The sequence below is a fragment of the Sus scrofa genome, chromosome 1 (assembly GCF_054392235.1).
Source record: "Sus scrofa isolate SSC_HxYL_T2T_F1_AM1 chromosome 1, Sscrofa_HxYL_maternal_Yorkshire_Landrace_v2.0, whole genome shotgun sequence".
NCBI lineage: Eukaryota > Metazoa > Chordata > Mammalia > Artiodactyla > Suidae > Sus > Sus scrofa.
In genome coordinates, this window is record NC_139383.1 from 34,143,083 (window position 1) to 34,168,481 (window position 25,399).

The 25,399-nt window shown below is 34.9% G+C and overlaps 1 protein-coding gene across 3 annotated transcripts in view; it reads right to left on the reverse strand.

Annotated features, from left to right (window-relative positions):
* LAMA2 (laminin subunit alpha 2) overlaps window positions 1–25,399 on the reverse strand; it is a 592,018-nt gene that overhangs the window by 338,349 nt on the left and 228,270 nt on the right. For all 3 annotated transcript variants that reach the window (XR_014803693.1, XM_084956512.1, XM_084956505.1), the window contains exons 5-8: window positions 17,270–17,449; window positions 14,184–14,273; window positions 12,671–12,788; window positions 5,463–5,641 (exon numbers count right to left, since the gene is read on the reverse strand). Coding sequence is in view for 2 of the 3 variants with exons in the window: in XM_084956512.1 (XP_084812638.1) it covers window positions 5,463–5,641; window positions 12,671–12,788; window positions 14,184–14,273; window positions 17,270–17,449 (567 nt within the window). In the remaining variant the exon portion in view is untranslated. The remainder of the gene's footprint in view (window positions 1–5,462; window positions 5,642–12,670; window positions 12,789–14,183; window positions 14,274–17,269; window positions 17,450–25,399) is intronic.

Here is a 25,399-nt window from a genome sequence, read left to right on the forward strand (position 1 = left end):
TCCTATTATGAAATACGGACTGCAAAAAGCACAGATAGGTAAGGTCTTACTTCTGCCTTAAAGAAACTTACAGAAATAACAGATTTGAAAGATATTGATTAGATAGAATGTGCCAAGAGATGAAATAGACACACAAGCAGAGCATTAAGGGGCAAAAGAGAAGGGAGTTATAACACAATGAAGTCAACCAATGTTTCACAGAAAAAGTGACATTTAGACTAGAGCTTGAATGTCTGAGTAGCAATTTGATAATGGAGTTGGGAGAAGGGCTTTCTAATATAGAGGAAACCACCAAGACATAAAAAAATAAAAACAAACAAAAAATCAAAACACCTCTCCATGGGTATACAGCAATAGGTTTCTTCAGGATAAATTCTTAGCTCTTATTAATAAATATGATATATGATTCCAATGATAAATTTAAGTAAACCAAAGACTCTTAATTTGTTATCCTTCTTTGTGGTGACTGGGAAAATTTCCCTGAATCACACTGCTGATCAGGAAGTCTTCTAACATATGAGATTCTATAAATATAATCTATTAAATATCCTTATTAAAATAATATTACCAATTAGTCTTAAAAGTAAACACTGCTATATATATTATATACATGTATATGTACATATTTAACTGTTAAATATATATATTTAGCAGATACATCTAAAATTAGAATTTAAGGCAGTAATTTTAAGGATATCATAGAGATACATTACTTAGCTATAAAATGTGCAGTGCACAAAACTTTCCTTTCTGTATCTTCATAAAAACACAATGGACTTCTACCAGAATATTAAGTACTTGAAATATTTCAATTTTTTAATACACAATATAGCATACGTATTTTATGTGTTAAGATACCAAAATCTAGGCTCAGATTCACTTAATAACTTGTAATAAAAACTTGATTGAGTTTCCAGGAGGATGATGGCAGAATCTCTTGTATGGGTTCAACACACCCTCAAATAACAATTATGAATTTGGAACAAAATATTAAAATCAAATATCTGAAGATGAGAGAATAATCAAAAGGAGGCAGAAATTATAAGGAGTTAAAATTTGAAAGAAAAATATAGATAGATTAGATCTATGTTCATATAAAGGTAACAACAAAATCTGCATATCAACACCCTTTAATTCCTAACTGATCCCTTAATTGTACATAAGTCAGGAAATTCCAATGGAGAAGAGAGAGTAGGTTCAAAAAAAGTATTAAGAAATAATGGCTTAAAATTTCCAAATGTGATATAAAAAATCTCAATTTAAAGTTATTAGAAGCTCAGTAACCAAGAAGATGTCAAGTTATAAAACATATAAAGACACAAAAATTCTAAATGTGTATGTACCCAAACACAGTTCTTCAAAGCACGTGAGGAAATACAGACAAAAATGAAAGATAAGTCTCCACAATGATAGATTGGACAAATCCACCTGTATAGCAATTGACAACTTCAGGACAAATATTCTCCTGAAGTGCATATGCTGGTTTACCAAGAAAAACCGTTAACTGAGCCAGAAAATAAATCCCCCAAAACCTGAAATGTGGCATCAGACCATAAAATACTATGTGTAGAACTCAATTAAAAAAAAATATATATATATTTTTAGGGCTGCATATGGAGGTTCCCAGGCTAAGGGTCAAATCAGGCTGCAGCTGCTGGCCTACACAACAGCCACAGTGATGGTGGGATTCAAGCCACCTCTGCAACCTACACCAAAGCTCATGGCAAGCTGGATGGTTAACCCACTGAGCAAGGCCGGGGAATTGAACCGGCATCCTCATGGATACTAGTCATGTTTGTTACATGAGCCACAATGGGAACTCCAAAAATATAATATTTAATAAAGCCCAAATATTTGGAAATTAAACAGAGAACAAATTACAAGATAAATAAAAATATTTTAAATAAATGATAATGTACATAAAGCGTTTCTGAACTCATGGGAACAATCTAAAGTTCTTATTAAGGGGAAATTTATATTTAACTGCTTATATTAGGAAAAAAGAAAGGTTTAAAATCAATCATCTAAGAATAAGAAACTTAAACCAAAAACAGGTTAAAGAAATAATATAACAAACATAAGAGCATAAATCAATAAATACAGAAAAAAATAAAATGCAAAAGTTTGTTTGAAACATGAAGAAGATTAATAAACTCCTAGCATGAATGATTAATAAAAAAGAGAAAAATATATAAATTAACAATTTCAGGAATTAAAGAGAAAATATCAGGATAAATGCTATACACTTCAAAGGGATAACAAGAGAACATAAAAAAATCTTTATACCAATTAATTTGATAACTTAGATGTAAAGAACAAACTCTTTGAAAAATACAATATATCAAAACTAACACAAGAAAAAATAAAACCTACCCAGCTCTAAGTACAAAACTGAATTTATTATCAAAGTCTTTTTCCCACAAAGAACATTAAATGCCCAGATAGTCTTACTATGGAATTCTGGATAAGCAACAAAGCTATAATAATGTATAGCACAGGGAATTATAGCCATTATCTTATAATAATTCATATCAGAATATAATCTGCAAAGATAATGAATCATATGCTGTACACCTGAAACTAATATAATATTGTAAATTGACTATATTTCAATTAAAAAGCAATTCCAATCCTAGACAAATTACTTCAGAAAACAGAAGAGGAAGCATTTTTAAACTAATTTTTTTTGAGGCCAGTATACCCCTATACAAAAAGCTGATCCAAACATTAAAAAAAATAAAATTACATATCAATATCCTTTAGGAGAAGATATCAAAATTCTTAAATATTAGCCAATTGAATTATCCAATATATAAATAATACTTCATAATGAAGTGGGGGTTATCCCACAAATTTGAAGTTGGTTTAATATTAAAAAAAATCAGTGAAAATTGACTATATTAACAGAATAAAGAAGAAAATCCTTAAGCATTTGACAAAATTCAATACAGCTACATGATAAAAACTCTCAGAAACATTGGAGTAGAACCCACTGACTCTGGTAACAGGCAACTGTGAAAAGCCTGCAGGTCATATCAAAGTTGGTGTCAAAATATTATGTTTTCCTTTAAAACTGAGAATAAAGCAGAAATGTTTGTTCTCATCATTTTTAGTTAATATTGGCATAAAGATTGCAAAGGAAGGAATAAACTTCAATTTATATACAAGCAACATGACTGTTTATGTATATACTTCTAAACAACCTAGTTTAGAACTACTAGAACTAATAAATGAACTTAGCATAGAATGAGACACAGCATTAATATTTAAAAATCTTTCCAATAATATTAAATGATTTAAAAAGTCATTTTTACAATGCTACAAATACAATATACTGAGGATTAAATTTAACAAAAGACATACAAGATCTCTACAATGAAAACACCATTGTGAATAATTCAGTAAGATAAAAATAAGTTGAGACACACTATATTCATTGATTGGAAGACTCAATATTGTTAAAGTTAGTTCTCCCCATATTTGCTTTTAGATTCCATACCACAATCCCAGCTAATATTTCTGTCACTGACAAGTTAATTCTAAAGCTTGCATGGAAGTGTGAAGAACAAGCTTCAAAAGGAAGACTAAAATTAGTGCAGTTTCTGAATTCTAATTTTATTAAAGCTAAAGTAATCTAGATAGTGTGCCATTAGGACAAGGATTGACAAATAAATACCTGGAACAGAACTGGGCTCCAGAAATTGACCCAAATGATCAACTGATTTTATATTTTAAAAAATGCCTCAAAACAATTTAAAGGAGAAAAAAAGTATTTTCCAAAAAATAGTGCTGGAACTACAGTGAACCATGTAGATATCAATCATTATTTCACACCCCACACAAATATTTTCTTGAGATGGGCCCAGCTCCCTAAAAGTGAGACTCTCATACTAAGTGAAGTGAGTCAGAAAGAGAGTTCCCTTCATGGCTCAGCGCCTTGCAAGTGGTGTTGCCTTGCAAATGGTGTTGCCTCGAGCTGTGGTGCAGGTTTCAGACACAGCCCAGAACCTGCATTGCTGTGGCTGTGGTATAGGCAGACAGCTACAGCTCCAATTCTACCCCTAGCCTGGGAACTTCCATATGCCACAGGGGCAGCCCTAAAAAGCAAAAATAAAAATAAAAAAAATTTTAAAAAGAAAGAGAAAGACAAACACTATATGGTATCACTTATATCTGGAATCTAATATATAGCACAAACGAACCTATCTACAGAAAAAAAAACAAACTCATGGACTTGGAGAACAGACCTGTAGTTGCCAAGGGGGAGGGGAAGGGAGTGGGAGGGACTGGGAATTTGGGGTTAGTAGATGCAAACTATTGCATTTGGAGCAGATAAGCAAAGAGATCCTGCTGTACAGCAAAGGGAACTATATCTAGTCCCTCATGATGCAATACGATGGAGGATAATATGAGAAAAAGAATATATGTATGTTTGACTGGGTCACTTTGCTGCACAGCAGAAGTTGGCACAACACTGTAAATCAACTACGATAGAAAAAAACTTAGAAAAATAAAATTATACTGCTTCTAGAATAAAAAAGAACAATTTTTTGACTTGCAGAAACTCTTCTGAAGAGAAGATATAAGAATAGCCAATAAGTACTTAAAATAAAAACCGAATCCGTGAGATCCTCTGTAAATTCATAATAGAAGGCCTTTTATAGCACTGATGGGAATAACTTGGTGATTGCCTAGTACCCACCTGCCATACCCACTACCCACATCCACTAGAATGACTAATTCAAAAAGATAGTCAACACCAAATATCAGACATGATATGGGAGAAACAGAACTAACATTTTTGGTGAACATGTCAAACATATTACTAACTTGACAAGAAGTTGGCAGTCTCTTATAAAGTCAAACATATACCTGCCCTATGAAATAAGTATTCTATTCCTTGATATTTACACAAGGTTAATCAACCATAACTACAAAAAGACATATAAAATTGTTTGGTAGGAGCTATCCAAAAACTGGAACTAACCCAAATATCCACCAACAGGAGAAAGAATTAAAAAATGATATACATTTATGCAAAGGACTACTCCTTAACAATTTTATTTTTTAAAAAAGAACTATTACTGTGCATGACATGGATAAACCTTAACAGAATATACGGAGTGAAAGGAAGACCAAACATTTTAGATACTTTAGGATTTCATTTTTTGGAAATTCACTAAGTGGCAAAACTAATTTATGCTCTAAAAATCAGAAGAGAGTATGCATGGTGGTGGGAATAGATTGTAATAAGGCACAACTGAACTTCCTGGGGAGATGGAAATGTTTTATATTACACCCTCAAGGATTTACATCAGTTAATATTATGAACTATTTCTAGTCACCTTTGAGAATTTGAAGTCCAATTATTTAGAGAAGCTATCAAAATTATTTCCCCGCATAATCCATCTCTACCTGAAAAAGCCAAGATAACACTTCATGAAAGAAAAAGCATATTTTACCCCTTTGGGTCTGAAGAAACCATCAATGCATGTCTCGCAGTTTATACCATCAGTGTTTCGTGTACAATTAATGCACACACCCCCTCCAATGTACTTTCCGCGTATATTTAAACTCAGATTTCTTCTGGCAACATTTTCATCATAATAGCATTCTTCGGCTTTCCCATGACAATTGCAGGCTGCATTAAGGAAAAATTAATAAACATTAATTTCAGATTTCAGATATTTAAAAATCATTTTCTGTTTTATAAGAGATTTTTATACCACATGGAAAATTATATTACATTGTGTGTGTGTGTACAAAATCAATATAAAAGAATCTAGAAAATAGTATTTGGAGTTATTATATATTATTAATAAAATCACAGATTTTAATGAAACTTGAAATAATTAAAACATATAAATTAAGCTGAATCCCATGAAATTGCCAAAATTTGACTGATTTTATCTTATAAAACTATTTCATGTAATTTAACTTATAATTAATTTCCTATTACGATGGAATTTCCTATTACTGAAGTATGGTACTGTATGATTAACATCCAAGTAATCTGTAATGAGTAATTATTATATGTGAATCTCTGTGTTAGATCCCATGGGTTAAAAAAAAAAAAAAGGATGGTTGGTGTATACATTTGGCCCTTGAATGACACAGCGCCAATCCATTGCGTAGTGGAAAATCAGAGTGTAAGTTTGCAGTCAGCCCTCTCTATCCTTGGCTTCTCATCCCCCAATTTAACCACCTGCAGACTGTGTAGCACTGTTGCCTGCACTTGATACAAGACCTCTGCCTACGAGTGGACACTCACAGTTCAAATCCATGTTGTTTAAGAGTCAAATATTATTCCTTTCTTTTACTATTGATCATAACTAAAGCTAAGGGTTATGTTTTATATGCCACATTCTAAGTGTTTTATATTACCACTGATTTTAATTCTCAAACAGATTTATGAGCTAAGGACTATATTAATGCCTATTCATATATTAGGAAACTGAGGCAAAGAGAAGTACAGTAACTTGCAAAAGCTAACCAAATCAATATCTTAAGCTAAACTCTGAGGTCAAGCTCCAGAGTCTGCAGGGCTAACCACTACCATAACCCTTTCAAGTTACCTCATGAGAGCGAAAAGATGCATAATAAGTGCCAAATGAGAGCTGATTTGCTCAGCAGGTGGGATCACACTGTTTTGTGCCAGGCTTGGATTTGGGTGTCCTCTTCATGACTTGGTAGTCATGGGAAGTAAAGATCTCCTTAATTTCACTAAAGCTCCGTTTCCATCCGAAACATGGAGTGGTCAATAGTAATTACCAGACTGGCATATTTAAAGGCATGGAGTGAGAAAAATGCATGTAAAATCATTCGCATAATGCCGTATAAATAAGTTTTCAATTGATTTGTATTTCTGCACTTCCTCTATTCTTCATCCTCTTTGTTTTCCTAGCCCCCTGTCTCCTCCTTTTGTTCTTTTCTCACATCGCAATAGAGGAGTTCAGAGAAGTGAAACATCACATCCTCAGAAAGAACTGGGTAAGATTTTGAAAAATGGGTAGAACTTATTTTAGAATGGGAACTAGGGAAAAGATATATAATGCAGTGTCCTCCCTCAGATGTTGAGTTTCTTAGGTATCCTTGCCTTGATTTCCACATACATATGTGTGTGCCTGCATGAGCACAGGTGTGTGCCTGGACACAGCTCAATCTTCTTTTTCACATTCTGCAAGGGGGGACATTTATATACTGTTTAAACTATTTCTTTTTACTAACCGTAAATAGCATAGCTCTTTCTCTATTACTACTATGTGTCTCCTAAGACTACATTGGGTACTTCTTGAATGGAAGGAGGTGTTTATCAGGTCCCTATTTTTTTTTATCAGGTCCCTATTAATGGGCAGTTACACTGTTTACAGTGGCACCTCTATAAATAACATGGAGTAGACACCAGGAGGATGATGGAGGTAGGGGTAGGAGGAGGCGTTCTGATGTTGCACTGCATCCCTTTTGCTAGCTGAGTTACTTTGAGAAGAAAATTCAAGACCTGGTGTCATTTTAGTACTTAAATCTTGGGTGGTTGTGAGAATGTGAATTGTCTAGCACAACACCTGGAAATGGAACATACTCTACCCCATAAATATCAGTAACAGTAGTATTAGCACCTGGGTACCAAGGACATGAATCATAACAGTTCCCATAGAGCTATCTGAGTACATCTATGGACTAAATTCCTGCCAGTAAAATTTCTAGTCAAGAGTCATGGGAAATTTTAACCAACTTGAAAAATTTCAACACCAAAATGCTATGCCAGTTACCTCCCCTCCAACAGATATGATAAAAAACTGTTCCCCCACAGCCTCACTGACACTGTATATTATCAACCTTTCAATTCAGTTTCTGGTCATAGTAAGCAACATTGTTGAGTGAATGAATGAATGCCTTAGTAAGTTCTAAAAAAAGCATTTTCACTGTTTTAATTGTTACTACCTTAATCATAAATGAGTGTGATACCTTTTTATATGGTCATAAGTCATACTATTTTCTGAGAAATGCTTGTTTTGATCTTGGCTCATTTGCAACAGGTTTTAATTTTTTTTTTCTTATTGCTATGGAAGATCCAATATAGCATGAATGAAAAATATTGCCTGCCATAGCAGTAAACAAAAGGTGCTGCAGCCATCAAGCCATCATATAACAGCTGCTCTATGGTGAGCCCTAAGAGAACTCAGGATAGAAGTAACATCTACCGCTGCACTCACCCCCTTCCCTTCCTCCATGATGAACCCTGAGGAGACTCAGGATGAGAGAACACGGGCCCAGATGGCTGAAGTACACACCAAAGAATGATTTCAGGGAGCTCAGACTCTTGCATCTTCCCATATACAGAAAAGTGCTAAATTTTAACATGAGCTATCTGATTTTCTTTTATTACCAGGTCTTTTAAACTACCCAATCTTAACTTGAGCTATCTGGTTTGCTTTGATTACCAGGTCTTTAAAACTACTTAGTCTTTCCTTGCAAAAACTTCTACATATCATGGCTCCCCCCTTGCCTCTTCAGAGCAGTCCCTCAGAAGTATCTGAGATGCTGTGTCCCAGCCCTAAGTCCTCAGTTTTGTCCACCACATAAAACATAACTCTCAACTTTTTAGTTGTACATTTTTTTCAGTCAACAATAGCAAGGATATTATCTCTTTGTCTTGTTGGTTGCAAATAGCTGCCTCAGTCTGTTGGCTTTTGATTTAGGGTATAGTATTCTTTCCATATTAATGGAGAGTTTTCAGATTTTATTCTAGGGATCATATCGTCACAAATATAAATCACTAGGCATTATAAACAGTTTTATATCTTTAGGACAATGTACAAGAATTCTTAAAAATCCTGTTGTAAAAATATATTGCAATGGATTTCCCGTCATGGCGTAGTGGTTAACAAATCTGACTAGGAACCATGAGGTTGCGGGTTCAATCCCTGGCCTTGCTCAGTGGGTTAAGGATCTGGCGTTGCCGAGAGCTGTGGTATAGGTTGCAGACGTGGCTCGGATCCCGAGTTGCTGTGGCTCTGGTGTAGGCTGGTGGCTACAGCTCAGATTAGACCACTAGCCTGGGAACCTCCATATGCCATTGGAGCGGCAAGAAATGGCAACAAGACCAAATATATATATATATATAGAGAGAGAGCAAGACGTAGTCAAGATTTCTGCTACCAGTATAACTAGAAGGAAATACAGTGGAATGCAAAATCTACTCTCACATTATTTGGAACTAGCATGGCAGACAGTACTTATAACTGCTAGCCAATACAGGTAAACATCGCTGCTTGAGGAGCAGCCCTTTTCACACTCCCTGTTTGAGGACCCTCTGCCTATAGCCCTGACTGCTGTTCAAAGGTCCTGGGCCTACAAGTCCATCTGCAGCCTCAGAGGACATGGAGAGTACCTACTTACAGAGTCATTTGTACTCTGTCATCAGCAGTTTGCTATTTCACAGAATGTTGAAGACATGATAGAAGCTGTCGTTAATGCAGGCTTAGCAATGGGATACATATATGTTGCACTTCAGAGCTATAACTTGCCTCGGATTAAGTTAGATTGGCAAAATTCCAAATTAAATTCAAATGAATTAGAAGGCAATTATTCATTTTATAGAAGGATTTGTCATATTACAGGATTTTTCTGAATATTAAGGTGATTAGAACACCCTTCAACTTGGAAAATGAAATTTTCATATGCCAAAACACAATATTTATACAAGGTTTTATGGTTAAGACCCTTATCTTTAATTTGTGGATTTTTTCAATTATTTTTTTAATTTGGAAATACAAACTCCCACCCCTCACACAAAGAAAGATAAAACTGTTTCACAATTCTTCTACTTATAAATATATATAGTAGCCAGTGGAAATCTCCTTTTGTGTGGCTTTGTCCATTCCTGTCACTAATGAGTTTGATCTATCCATTATGTTTCCTTGTTTAAACATATATGCGCAAGTGGAGAGTGGTAAAGAATTTTGCAGAGCCATTTAACGCTCCATCATTGTAACTGTGTGACAGAATGTCAGAGGCCATAGGAAGAATCCCTGTGCTACTCAAATGTTACTCCTACTTGTGACTGCTGATATCCCACAAGCAGAAGAGAAATGAATTAAATTCAAGGAAGTTTAAGAAGAAATATGCATGGGGTCATGTAACTTAAATTCACTCTTAGGAAAGAACGTCTGCTCTTATGGGGAGAAGCTATGGACATCCTGAGGGATGGTCAGGAATAAGGTTGGGAAAGATGAAAAAAGCAAAGGCTGGGCATCTGATACACCCCTTACAACAGTGGGTAGTGGTGGCCCATTCCTCTAGAAATGCCTCAGTAACAGCAGGTGTTTTCTATTCCAAAGTATCTTTACCAGCATGCAGACACAAACCAAAAAGCAAAAGAGGTTAAGAGGAGAAAATAAAGAGACTCAAAACATCGAAAGCATATGCAGAATCTTAAACTGAGATGTGTATTTTATGGTTGGCAAATATTTTATGATTAAAGTCAGTTATGATTCAGTAATTTTAAGGACTTATCATGCCTGACACATGACATGTAATATATTTTATTCAATAAATATAAAAAAAGTTGGCATTAGTTTAAAATGCTAGCCAAGCCTGTTTGGGAGGGCGTATATACCTACCGATCCGAAAAAAAAAAAATGTGATTAGGATTGATTCACTATAATACTAATATTTGAATTCAATTGAATTGGGCTTTCTGGCTAGTTCAGATTTATTGTTCAGGACAAGTTTGCTTTTATATCTCATCTTGGCCTGAGCAGATCTCCAGATACACAAGTTCCTCTAGCATCCCTGTCACCATGTTGGGACAGTTGACGATATTAGGCTACAAAGTCATCTGCTACCTTTCTCAGGTATTTCCCTTCAGAAGAAACTGGACATATGGGTTGTCTTCAAAAGTGATAATATTAAAGTACAAATGAGTACATGTTGGCACATGTTTGCATAGCCAGTTGTTTTTATTATTTTTCATTACTGGCTTTTTTTCTTGGTTGTCACTGTCCAGTAATTACTATAGCATAGCTTATGTTAATGATTGTCACTGATGCCATTTTTTTCATTTTATAATGATATTTTTTTTTCATTATAACTGGTTTATAGTGTACTATCACCTTTCTACTGTACAGCAAGGTGACCCAGTTACACATACATGTATACATTCTTTTTTCTCACATTATCATGTTCCATCATAAGTGACCAGATATAGCTCCCAGTGCTATACAGCAGGATCTCATTGCTTATTCATTCCAAAGGCAATAGTTTGCATCTATTAATCCCAAATTCCCAATCCATCTCACCCCTCCCCCTCCCCCTTGGCAACCACAAGTCTGTTCTCCATGTCCATGATTTTCTTTTCTGTGGAAAAGTTCGTTTGTGCCAAATATTAGATTCCAGATATAAGTGATATCATATGGTATTTGTCTTTCTCTTTCTGACTTACTTCACTCATCATGAGAGTCTCTAGTTCCACCCATGTTGCTGCAAATGGCATTATTTCATTCTTTTTTATGGTTGAGGAGTATTCCATTGTGTATATATACTGCATCTTCTTAATCCATTCATCTTTCAATGGACATTTAGATTGTTTCCATGTCTCGGCTGCTGTGAATAGTGCTGCAATGAACATGTGGGTGCATGTGTCTTTTTCAAGGAGAGTTCTGTCTGGATATATGCCCAAGAATAGGATTGCTGGGTCATATGGTAGTTCCATGTATAGTTTTCTAAGGTACCTCCATACTGTTCTCCATAGTGGTTATACTGGCTTCCATTCCCACCAACAATGCAGGAGGGTTCCCTCTTCTCCACACACCTTCCAGCATTTGTTCTTTGTGGACTTATTAATGATGGCCATTCTGACTGGTGTGAGCTGGTATCTCATGGTAGTTTTGATTTGCATTTCTCTGATAACCAGTGATGGTGAGCATTTTTTCATGTGCTTGTTGGCCACCTGAGGCCATTTAACCACACATTTAAAATATTAATGCTTATTATTCAAGTAAATCCCCTTTTTTCCCTAACTTGATTTCTTGCCTTCCCTCTAACTTTCACTCTCCTATTCTTCCCAGCTACTGCCTCCAAACACTACCCTTTAGTAAATACAACTAAAGAATCAGGGTCCTTTTTTTTCCCAGATAATAAACTGACTCAAACCTATAGGGTCTGATTTCTCCCTTCTGCCTTTTCTCCCATTTATTAGATGATGGGTGGTATTCAAAAGCTATTTACTAGGGGAGGAACTACAAAGGGAATAGACAGAAGGATCTTGAGCTATACTGGTTTCACAACTATTTTATAAACATGTATGTTTAGAAAGTTAATCCCTACATCTGCTAGGTTTTTCCTGGATGTTTGTTCACATTTCTATATTTCTATTATACTATAAGCTGCAGATTGGCCCTGATGACCGTAAGTGTATTTTATGCTTTTATGTATTTCTCATAATCGTCACCTAGGTGTAAATTCATGGGTTATGGCAAATATTTGTTGAATTAAAAAAAAAAAGACTTAAACACTCTAAAACAAGAGTGTAAAAGAGCTTACCAGTGACTGCCTTGGATAAAATGTATGCACTGGAAATTTGTGCACACCTAGAATGAGCACATGTTTATATCAACTGTGTCCCTGGAAAGGAAAAATTATGAATGTTGCTTGCCTCTCAGGAACATACCTTCACATTCAGTTTTGGTCAGGAAAGTGCCTGCTCGCCAAGGTTTCTGATGGAATCCAGGACAGCACTGATCACAGCTATCACCACACGTGTTATGCTCGCATTCACAGCGGGATTTCTAGGGAAAAAACAAAAAATGGGGGGGGAGCATCCTTTCAGCATTCTTTGGAACCATAAGTGAGGAGCTTTCCCTGAATAACAGAATGGAGAGAAGAAAAAAACACTGGGACTATATTCCCAAATGCAAAACTCTTGTTAGTCTGGGAAGGAAAAGGTGCCAGCCTTGGGAGTGGGTATATTTGATCAACACAGCCTAGGGAGGGAGGTCTGGGTTGGTTCTGGTATTACTGAGCTCAAAAGTAGAAAAGAGCAGAGTCCCACTTAGGAGTGGTCTTGAAGACTGAAATCCTTTCTCTGATTCCCGAGATCCACAGATTTTCTGGGTTGGATTAATCCATTGTAAGGCTTTCCTCCAAGTACTATTAACATCTGCTGCAGGAATTGGTGAGAGAGTAGATTCCTAGGCATGGAGGGCCACGGATATAGCAGAAATCTAATACCCCAAGCCCAAAATCTCCTGTCTGTGTGTGTTTAAAGTACAGTCTTGTTTCATTGCATGGAACTGGCCCTCTAAGGCTGCCCTGCGGGCTTTCAAAGCTTGGGAAATACTGCTTATCAGTACTCACGATAAATAGTGCCCACACCCTGCAGAGAGCAGCACCAAAACCTTGCCCAGAAAAAAAAGCCAGGGTTTTGAATCTTCTCTAGGAGGGAACTCTATGATGCATTAGTCAGAAAACTAGTTTTGAGAAAAATACCATTTGTATCAGTTTTCACAGGAAAAAAAAAAACTTTACGTAGGTAGCTATATTCACTGTTCTTACTACTCAATATATTTCTTCCATATGTTATACAGTACATGATTTTTGTGTTTCACCAGTTTGTTTATGACAGAAAAACAGATGCTCATCCATCTTCTGTTTTTCAGTTATGTTCACTTAATACAATGTCATTAATGAAAAATTCAACCCCAAACCATTCCAGTGTTTTCAACACTCTCTTGAATACTCTCTTCCACTGTACTCCTTACTGCCTCTGTCCTACCTCAGCTTCCTGTTCCATGGTCATTTATATTTACTCATGCACATTTTTCATTTGTTTGCATTAATTTTCTGATGAAAATTCTTAAAAGAAAGGGTTAGGTCGATTGATAGCAGGCATTTTCTAAAGCTAAATCATAAAGCAGGCTGTCATAGCTAGAGAGGTTTCAAAATAGATAGACCGGTTTGGAGCCTTTTTGGAAAAAACTAATCTGTTTTCTGATACTGTGATGCCTGCCTTCAAAGTCTATCATCCTAACTGCCAGCTCTATTTCACCCGGCATGGCTTTCTGTTACACCATCTAAGTGGGGACCTGACACCCATTCACAGCGCCCCTGCCAGCAAAGTTTCTCATGAAGCATTTTACAGTTCAGAGCTTCATTTTCCCTAAGCATCCTATAAATATACATACATTTGTCACTGGATCAAGTGGACAAGCCCTGGCATGACCATAGCAGATGCACATCCCTCCAACCGAAATATCCTTGATGGAGTAGTAATACTGCAAAAAGCAATCCAGAGAGAAATCCTGTTAAGAAGACTGCAAGGTGAAAGTAACAAAGGGAACATTCAGTTAAGAACTTGGCTTTCTGTCTGTATCCTTAGTTTGAAGCACAAGTAAGTCCTCACATTGCAACCATAGCCTCAAAGACAAAATGCCTCTAATTTACGTTTGGTGGGCATTTTAGAATGTTCTTTCTTGTGGACAGCCCAGAGTCCGTACTGGAGTACTTATTATTGAGAGCAAATTGTTATGGGGTGGGAGGAGCAAGGACAATAATTCTTCATAAAAGTTGAAATAAAAGAAAACGTCTTTTATTGTCATTACAGGAACTTCAGTGATTTATATGCAGACTGTTTTACTTGACGGATTTGAAAGGAATCAACAAATTTAGGGGAAATCACGCTCATAACAACACACTTCTTAACCATATCAAGAAGGAAATGAAAAGTAATTACCTACACGTTTGATTTAATGTAATGTAAGGAGTAAACTAGATGTGTGGAACACGTTTTTTTCATTATTAAACTGGGCATGCAATGACTTTCCTGAGTTAATGTAGAACTATGTTTCTAATTATTTTCATCTATCCATCTATTTTTAAAAGATTATTAATAATTATAGAACTGGGCTATTTTTAAATTTTAATTAATTTGTATAGAACATTTTATAGTTGTAAGAGTACTTCACATTATCTTATGGAATCTCAGTGGTAGATAATTCTCTTATTCCAATTACTTACATTAAAAAACTCCCACACATTTAGTGAGAATAAGTACGTAGACACAGATCTAAGTTCCCTGGCTAAGACTTCCCTTTTTCCATCTACTTCTTTTAAATTTTTTTCTTTTTGTTTGTGTTTATTGTTTCCATATAACATCCTTTATAATATTTGTATTACTTTACCCTATGTGGTATACTTTGATCTTATACTAATGTAACTTGGTAGGAAGTTTAGCGAACATAAAAGTTTGCTACTTGCTAACTTCATAACCTAATAAGGCAGATACAAATAGAGAGAGCTGCTCAGAACGCTGATACAGTAGTTTTGTAAATGTTTTTAAAATTGAGGTTTGTTTTAAATATAAATGTATAATGCTTCATTTTTTGAGTCATGAAGAGGAGCTAAAATTCAATATCCTATTTTTATGTTTATATTTATATGCAGTGTTTACTGAACTTGAGTCCTTTTAAAAACCATATTTATATGTTGAATTTACTGCACTATTTTAAAGGTTTATTTACAATGAAGTTATAAATAATAGATGTGCACCCCAACCGCCTCTCTGCCTCTGTAAAAGATGATAAAAGGAACATATTTATTTCCATTGATTTTTTCTTTGATAGATATACTGTCAGCAAAGATTAAATTTCACTTCAAAATTATTCCGTAGTATATATTTTTTAAGTCATGCAAAAATTAAAAATAAACGATTTTTTTTAAATCAGTGGGAAATCTAAACTTTGCTGTTAAATAATGATTAGTTTTGCATAACACAATTTACAATACAGTACAAAGTAAAATTATTTCAGGTTTGGAAAATACAGGGCACTAAAATGTGTTGTATGGGATGTAAAACTTTAAAAGTTTTTCTGTAATGATGGAGAAGTGAGGTGTGGGTAATGAGAAGAGAAAATGTGAGGGGTACTTAGGAGTTGTGAAAAGCACTGCCTTTCAATATTCAGCCTGCAGGTTCAGCAATTCGCAACTGGTAACAAGAGTCTAACCTCAGTATGGTCATTCTGGAATGGTGTTTTGTCTCATAAGCTATTTCTCCCTACAATCCTCTTTTGACCTCCATGTCTAGTCATATAGCAGATATTCTGTTAGCGTGTATTTGCTTTATGAATTTCCAGCTGAACTGACCTACTTGGTAATAATGTTTTGGTTATGTAGCAGCCTATAAGGGAGATGACATAAAACAGTGAATCTAGCAGGGCATGGATGGCAGGAAGCACAGCTAACACTCACAGCAAACTGGGCTCATCATCCATGTCACAATCTCTCAAATCCCCATTTAACATTGGAAAACAACGCTCTGCTAGCTCTTGGTTTCAGTGATCTGTTGAAAGGCGCTATAACCTTTTTTTCTGATATAAAATTCATAAAGGTAAATAAAATAATACAGAGAATCATCTTTTTCCTACCGCAGAGCTTTTTTGGACAATGTCTTCTGATTCGTTAATGAAGCACACAGCAATTATTTGATTAGACAAAATGGTCCACAGACCAGTAACATGAATATCACCTGGGAACTTGTTAGAACTGTGGTTTCTCAGCACTGCTCTAGACCTACTGACTTGGAACCTGCATTTTCACATCACCAGCTGATTCTGTGCACATTAAAGTTTAAGATATATCAGGATGTGATGTGATATGCCTTGCGTGTGTGTGCGCACTCTTGATAGAAAATGTGTTTCTTAGTGTGAGTTGCAACCAAATATGTTCCAAAGCCCATGCACTCCCTGGAGGAATCTCCTAAAGTCAATTATAATAGTACAGATCAAAGTGTGGAAAAACTCATTTAGTCCTCAAAAATAAGATTACAGGTGTTCCTGCTATGGCACAATGGGATCAGTGGTGCCTTGGGAGTGCTGGGATGCAGGTTCACCCCCGGCCTGGCACAGTGGGTTAGGGATCTGGCATTGCTTCGTCTGTGGTTTACATCCCAGTTGCAGCTCAGATCTGATCCCTGGCCTGGGAACTCCATATGCCGCAGGGTGGCCAAAGAAAACAATAATAATAATAATAATATTAATATTACAAAGCAGGTATTTGTATCTTGATTGTGCCAAAAGGGAAATGAAAGTTTAGAAGTATTAGAAAGTTTGATAAATTTTACACAGCTAATAAGTGGTAGAGCTTGGACTTAAGCAAAGGAAGGTCTGTGGAATTTTAAAGTCACTGAAGAGTATTTTTAAAAATTATTTACAGACAATTAAAACAAAAGGTGCATTATCATTCCCAGGCTCCAAGATAATGCATCATAACTTACTCTTCGCGTAACAATGGGGTCAATTTCTCTTGGATCTTTGTGAGCAAACATCATCAAATCGGCATTCAAGGTGCGGATTCTCTGAAATCTCAGGCGAATATAGCGAGCAGAAGTAAATTCTAGCAGTTCAGGAGAAGGATCATCAGCACTGGGTCGCCCATTGATCAAAGAGATGTGAATCTATAGAATATGGGAGATAATTTAACAATTAAGGTTACCAACAGTTAAATATGTGGTTTTGTTGGATTTTTATTAGAAAAACAGAGTTAAGCTCCCCTTCTCCCAGTTAGTCAGGCAGATACAGTCTCATTTACTTACTGGAATGCAGTGAAGTAATTGAGGAATTTTATGAATGTTTTGACACATGAACACCCAATTCATTAATTTGTATTTTAGGTGTTCTCTATATACTGCGATTACTCATATCTCTCTGTACCAAGGCATTGCATCTACTTGGACCTTCCTGGGGTTTCCACAAATTCTTAAATAGGTCATTATTTTTTTTCTGAAAATTATCACTCCTTGAAATTATATACTTTGGTATACAGGTAAAAATCAGAAAACTTAGTTTAAAAAAGTTAGAAAAAATCAGACAAAAACAAGACCATTAGGAACTTTATTTCATTTTTATTCTGAACTTGCAAGTATCTAATTATATAACCTTAAAATATAGAAAGCAAAAATTGACACATTATAAGAAAAACTGCACAAACCTCCAATTACAGTGGGAAATTTCAATAAGTTGTGGGTTTTTTTTGTCTGTTTTTTAGTAATTGATAGATCAAGAAGGCAAAACTTTATCAATGAAATGATACATCCTGTGAAAAATACACTCTGAAAATACATTAATACCTGGATAGAATGATATATTTTTCAGCAAAAATAATTTAGCATAATTGACACCAGAAGAAATCAAATCTAATCTAATCATACTATTTTCCATGAAAAAATGGACAAATGGTCAAGGAGCTCCCCTTCCAAAGTACATGAAGCTTACATGCTCTCACAGGGATTTCATGAGGGCAGAGAATTCTAAATCATTTGCTAAAATAAGAAGTACTTCCATCACAGATAAAGGAATTATTTTTCTAATGCAAAAATAACCCCTACGAGTCAACAATAAAAAATACCAACAACATAAACAAAAACAGAAAAAAGCTGTAAGGGGACAATTCAAAGAGAGGGAAACAGAAATGGCTGTTAAACTTTTAATAAGACAGTGAACATCATTTATACGAGAACTGTTCATTAAAACCACTCTAAAAAACTCTTCCATATTTTCAAGTTGTCAGAGCCCCAAAATATTAATAATACTCCCCAATGTCAAGACTGAAGAGCTACAGGAATTCTCATACACTTACAGGTGTGAGCATAAAATGGCACAGACCCTTACAGAGGTGAATTTAGCAATAACCGCCCAAATTGCAAATTTTTACTTAGAAATTGCTCTTTTTGGAAATTATCCTACAGATGTTATATGCATCATTAGTCAGCAGATAAATTAATGATATATAAAAATACATATAATTTCTATGGAATTTTTTGGTTATAGCAAAAGAATGGAAACAATCTAATATCCATCAGTGGTTAAATAAATTATACGTCTATATGGTGAATTATGTGTACTATAAATAAGAACGAGGAAACTCAATATACTGATAGGAATAAGTACTTTCACTTTTTCGAACTTTGTAAATGCTTCATTACCTATGCAATAAATCCAATCAAATCAACATTGTTAAAGAAATTGAAACTGAGTGGTAGGTTTTGGACGAAAACACACACACAGCATGTGGACACAGACACAGGAGGCTAAAAGAGACAGGAATGCAAGAAGAAAGGAGTCCTGTGCTGGACCCAAAGCTATTCAGGAACACGACAGTCTGAAAGTGCACTGGGAACTGTGACTAGAGATCACCCGCTGGAATTTTCATCCTCTTTTGCAAGATGATAGATCATGTGTGTTAATTATATTTTTTGACAGGAGAGGCAATATGTGTTTTCATTCCTAACATTCTGCATTTAGATAATCCCCGAGAGCATTTTACAAACTGACTGCCAATAAACTACTGAGTCGCTAGAGGAATAAATACAGCAAACTCTGAGATGAGAAACTAATTCTGATGTCACAAAGAATAGACTTAAAATGCCTCATGATAAAAATATGAAATGTCTCAGCTAATTGAGTCTACCTTGGATACTTAGTCAAGAATAAATTCACTTAATCAACATTTGAGGATGACAAAATGCAAGGTCTCCTACATACTGAATCTCAAAATACAAAATATTCTCCTTCTAAAAGAAAATTCTAAAAGGGTCAAGTAGATCTTGTATATTCTCCTCAGTTCTGGCATCTAGTATGTGAGACAAAAATGTGTTTAAAATCAAATTGTCTCATTTAACATCAATTAAATGTTAAAGAAGGAATAAACAGATGCATAAAGCAATTAAAATGAGTTCCCCTTAGACATTAATTTTGGCGCCCAAAAAATCACCAGCACCTTTGAATTCATGCTTAAATTTCTGTCTTTCAAGCTCTTCCTTGACTGCTCCTAAAAAATGCTATATGAAAGGAGGAAATCAGTACATGTCTAGGATTAAGTTTTCTGAAAATTACTAAGGTTTATTTGGCATTGATACTATGGTGGACTGTATTTGTGCTGTACATGGAATAAGTAAGCGCCTCATTTATACATACGGGAACTTTACAAAAAACAGTGCACATGTTCTCATTTAGGTTAATAAACCATATGATAACTACAGAAAAGATTCAGCAAAAGAACACTTCTCCTCACAGCTTTGGTATTTTCAACAAGCTACTCCGCCAAGAGCTCTTGTGAGCATAGTCAGTCCCAAGCTGTTTCTGAGATATAAAACCAGACAGCTGTTTGGCCATGTTGTGTGCAGCTTACTGCCATCATTTTTTTTTTCTTTTTACACTTTTCTTTTCTTAACTCTTTCAAAATAAATCATAATACTGGATAGGATATTACCACTGGCATTTCGCCGTGTAATTCCATGTCCACTGGATAGTTTAGCATACGTCCTGATTTCCTATGGGGTGACAACTAGAGGGTGTCTGTCTTTAAAAAGATGAAAAGTATCAGTCCTCAAGACTACCACCGTATTGCTGCAAGGCCGTGGGAAGTCCGTGGCACTCTAGCATCTTCTGAAATAATTTCCACTACAGACATGTTGGTGGATATATGCTCACGCTGTCAAAGGAATTCATACCAACTGAAAATATCAGCCTGATTGAAAACCGTTTTTCTTTTTAGATTTTAAAATTACACTCTTCTTTGAAATCAGTTTTTACAGATAGAGGAAAAACCCATTAGAGATATATTTTTATGACCAAATGACTAAATCAATATTACATTCCACCTATCCAAATAAGTATGCTATGTAAACTGGCTTCCCTTTGCAGATGGATAAGAAGTTCATGCCTCTATGGCATTTTTACTTTCATTATTACAATATAATTTAAAGATGGTTTATGCAGTAACTAGTAAATTTCTAGTATGGATGATAGTCCCTTATTATGTTTTTCTATTTCTATAACTACATCTGCTTTACGTTACTGCAAGAGCTATATTCCTAATATCCTCCCCAAGTTTGTTGAGTGAATGGATGTGGTAGAAATGAAGGCTACTCAAGGATCAATATAAGGATAAGAAAACTTGAAATGAGTAGTCAAATGGATGGAATTAACCTGAGGTGCTCTGAGAACATTTTAAAATCCCCTTTGATATATCAGTTTCTAAGGGTGCCAATGAAGTTGGTACAATGGTTTGAAAGGAAGATGACCCCAGGAAATACAACAATAATTTCACATGTGTAGGATGAGATTAGCTACCTGTAGGTGTGGTCAAAGAATGTGTAATGTGTATATAAATGAGTGAGTGAGACTTATGAGAACCTCTTATATCTAATCATGATTAATATGATATTAGTTCAGAGAGGGAGAATAAAGTCACAATGGTAACTTTGAAAAATGAACCCAACCGCTTGTATGTTATGTTACTCGGGGCATGGAAAAGAGAGAACGCGTATGTTTGGAGAAAGGAGGTGAAATGTATGAAGCTTAGGAAAAGGTGACAGTGCAACAATTTGCCACTGTGTTTCTAGCACAGAGTAAACAAAGGTTCTGACTCTGGCTCTGGGGGGTTAACAGGAACTCCAAGTGGTCAATGTTCAGTCTCTGTCATACTTGATCTTCTAGCAGCATTTGAAACTACGGATTTCTCCACTTATATTCAGGAGAGTACACTGTCTTTGCTTTCCTCCAACTGCTCCAGCTACATCTTGTCAATTCCCCTCACTAACTATCTTCTCTCCTCCCTAACTTTCTAATATTGTAGTACCACAGTGCCCAGTCCTTGCCTTATCATACTTACTGGATCAGTTCTATCCATACTTAATGACACTACCAGAGTTCACAGATTTAAATACACTACACTAATGCCTCCCACACTTCTCTCTCCAAACTTGCTCTCTCCTCTGAAGATTGGGATGCAGAATTCAACTGCCTCTTTGATCTATTTATGTGGCTTTCTAACAGGTATCTCAAACTTATATCTCAAACTTGAGTGCCTGCTCTTCATCACCAGTGTCTCCAATCCCACTAAATAATTTTATCCTTTCAACTATCTAGGAACAACAACTTGGAGTCATGCTTGCCTGCTTTAGTTTTCCTTCTTTCTACACCCAGTTTGTCTGCAAATCTTGTTGGCTTTACCTTCATAATATATCCAGCATCCAAACACTTCTCACCACCTCCATTAAAACCATCTCTGTGCAAGATTTCATCATCTTGTATCCAGGCACTAAAATAATGATCTCAACAGGTCTTCCTGCTCCAATTCTTAGAGTCTATTTGCAACAAAAAGCTCTTTCATTTGTTTGTTTGTTTTCCATTTTTTAAAAGTTTTTAGTAAATGTTTCCATAAATTTAATCTCTGTATTTCTTTTAAAAAGCACAAACTTAATAGTAATAATTTAAAATACTTAGACCAAACAAAGCCAACTCTTACTCATGCTGCAAGTTGGTCAATGTTTCCTTTACTTTGCCAGATGATCTTCAATAATTTCTGCAAAGAAAGAGATTCCTCTTCGATAGGTTATGTGCAAGAGGTAAAACCTGTCACCTTTATGAAAATACTGTAAACCATAGCAAAAGAAACCCATTCCCATCTCAAGTCCCATGCCACAATCACGTTCATCATTAGCAAACTGCATGAAAGTCATTATTTCTTGAATAAGAGCAAAAGCTTTTCTTCTCTCATCATTTGGGACCTCAACAAATGGCTTGCAATTTTTTTTGAGGTTAGCAGCTGTTTCGGGGAACTACATAAATATTCCTTATAAAATATAACTCTGGTCTCATCATGCTTTTCTGTAAAACCTTCCAATGCTTCCCTATTTCATTATCAATACAAACCAAAATTTTTACAATGAACTGTCAGATCCTATACTATCTGCAATGCCACCTCCCCACCCCTACCCTCTGATATTTCCAATGGAGAAAACAATGGCGTTTTGGAGCTCTTTTCTTACTTTTTCCCTCCTCCACCCTGCTGCAGCCAGGCTGCCATCTTTGTTCAAGCATACCAGGTAGGCTTTCACCTCAGGTTTTTAAATTTGGAGTCCCTTGCTGGAATGTTATTTTCCCAGATATTGCAATGCTCACTTTTTCATTTCATTCAAAACTTGCTCAGATGAGATCTTCGCAATAATTCCTTCCATGACTCTCTAATACAGTGTAATTTTTTTTTCCCACAGTGCTTTTCTACTAACATGCCATAAATATGATTTACCTCTTTACCTTGCTGATTATTTCTCTCCACTCTCTAGAACAAAAGTCCCAAGAGTTCAGGAATTTGTATTTTGTTAACTGATAAAATTCCCAGATAGGCTAATACCTAAATAAAACTGAGTGTTAGGTAAAGATTTTTAAATAAAGAAACTTAATGTAAATTCTAAATAGCAAATTCAACTAGCTTCCAACCTGAAAATCAATTTCACTGAATAATTAATCAGATATTTCTGTTATTATATGTTGAAATCTTTGAGTATGGTTTTTCCACAGAATGAAATTAAAGACAGTAATCCTCAATATCATTTTCTACCCAAGCATTTTGAGTTAAGTTGATTTAGAGAAAATCAGGAATTAACAGCTTTGATTCAAGATTTCCTTACATCTAGGTCTACTACATTTGTTAATATTAGTCAAACATTCGTTAACTTTATTCTCTATTACACAAAGCTTCATTTTGACAGGGTATTTTCAGCTGAGGACATCCAAATGTCATCGACATTGTATTTCAACTGAAGAACTATTCAACTTAATTTTAACCAGAGCAAAATGGACCTTACCTTTTGGTTATTTCCTTCTTTGTACAAATCATATTCTGACTATTTCATAGTCCAACCCATAAATGATATGCTATTATCTGTAGAAGAGTCCATGAGAACACAATAGCATATATTTAAATTAGAAAGTAGATTCCTTAAACCCTATGTACATGTAATAACTATCGATAAGGTTAATTAAAAATTACAGAGTATTTTGCTTCTAGAAGAAAAGATTTTACTAAATGTATTATCATCTTTATGGATTGTCATTAGTTTTATTTTCTATAACTGAACAGTTATTGAAAAATAACCTTACCTTATCGGACCAATAACCTTTCTTTCTTATCACTGCAGTTTTTAAAAACTTTCCAAATTAATGCAATATTTTTAAAGTTTTAAAAATATGAAAATACATGAATATATGAAAATTAATGCATGGATAATAAAAATACACTGGATAAATAAAAACTCATGTCATTTACAATACAAGTTAATAAAATATTTAAACATTTCAGAGTAGCTATTTCTCTATCTTTAGGTTCTTAATGAGGAAATGCGGTATTATTAAATGAATCTTTTTCCAGTCCATTATTTCCAGTTATATCAGGCACAGTTTATTAAAGTCTTCTTTCTCTTTTGGCTCATATTTTGTTATTTCCTCCAACTAATGTCTTTAATTTTCATGATTACTTTTATTAATTCTAATACTGCTCATTTTCACAGCCAGAAAATGAAATACTCTGAAGGCTTGAAACACATGTGGACAAAGCTTTGCAGACAAAGCTTCATTTCTGGTCCACCTCTGCATACTTCAATATTTCTCATCCATTCATTTAGTCAGTCACTCATTCATTCAAAAATATTTACTGAATGCTTATTACATTCTAGGTCACTGAAGCATTTTCACTCCCCCTCTTGTGTTATGATCTAACGCACTTTTGGGACTTTCGTCAAAGACCTTTTATGTCTCTTTACTGCTCCTATTAGCACAACATACTTTATACATCTTTAAAGTTTCAGTTAAAATGTCAGTTCTGCCCTTCCATGAATACAGCCTGTCTTGGAGCTCTTCCTATGAATTCTCTGAGTCTACTATTATCATTGCCTGTTTACTTGTTTGTGTCTGATACCAGACTGTAAGCTGAGGGGTAATATGAACTTTGTCTTATTTACAATATGGTCTTAGTGATTAACATAGTGAGTAGCACACAGTAGATTCAATAATTATTTGTTGAATGAATAAATCAACATCAGTGTCCAAATATTTCAGACTGTAATAGAATTCCCAATGAATTAATTTTCTTCACTCATTCACAATTTTTGTATTGTATATATGGTTTACATTTTGACTTTGTATCTATTTTGCCTATATTTTTAATTTCATTATTGGATGTACATTAATTTTTGCATAAATTTTATTTGTCATAATTTAATAAATCTCATTAGAGGGGTAATAATTCAAATACCTAAAAATATTATATGAGAATTTCTGTAGCCCCAACATTTGGATAAATCATCAAGAAATTGTTTAAGTAACTAGTAGAGCCATTTTTGAAGATAAAAATAACACAATATACTTGTATATCCTAAGTGTTTCAATATTCCTACTTCCCAGAAATGGAAAGATTTTCCTTTCATGCAGAGTGCAGTGTACTGAATTATTTTGGGAGGTCTCTAATAGACATCACACTATCATTAGAAGTTTGCAAGCCAAACCAAAACAGCTACTATTCTTCCATGACTACTGTGTTGCTGGAAAAGTTATATATGTTTTTA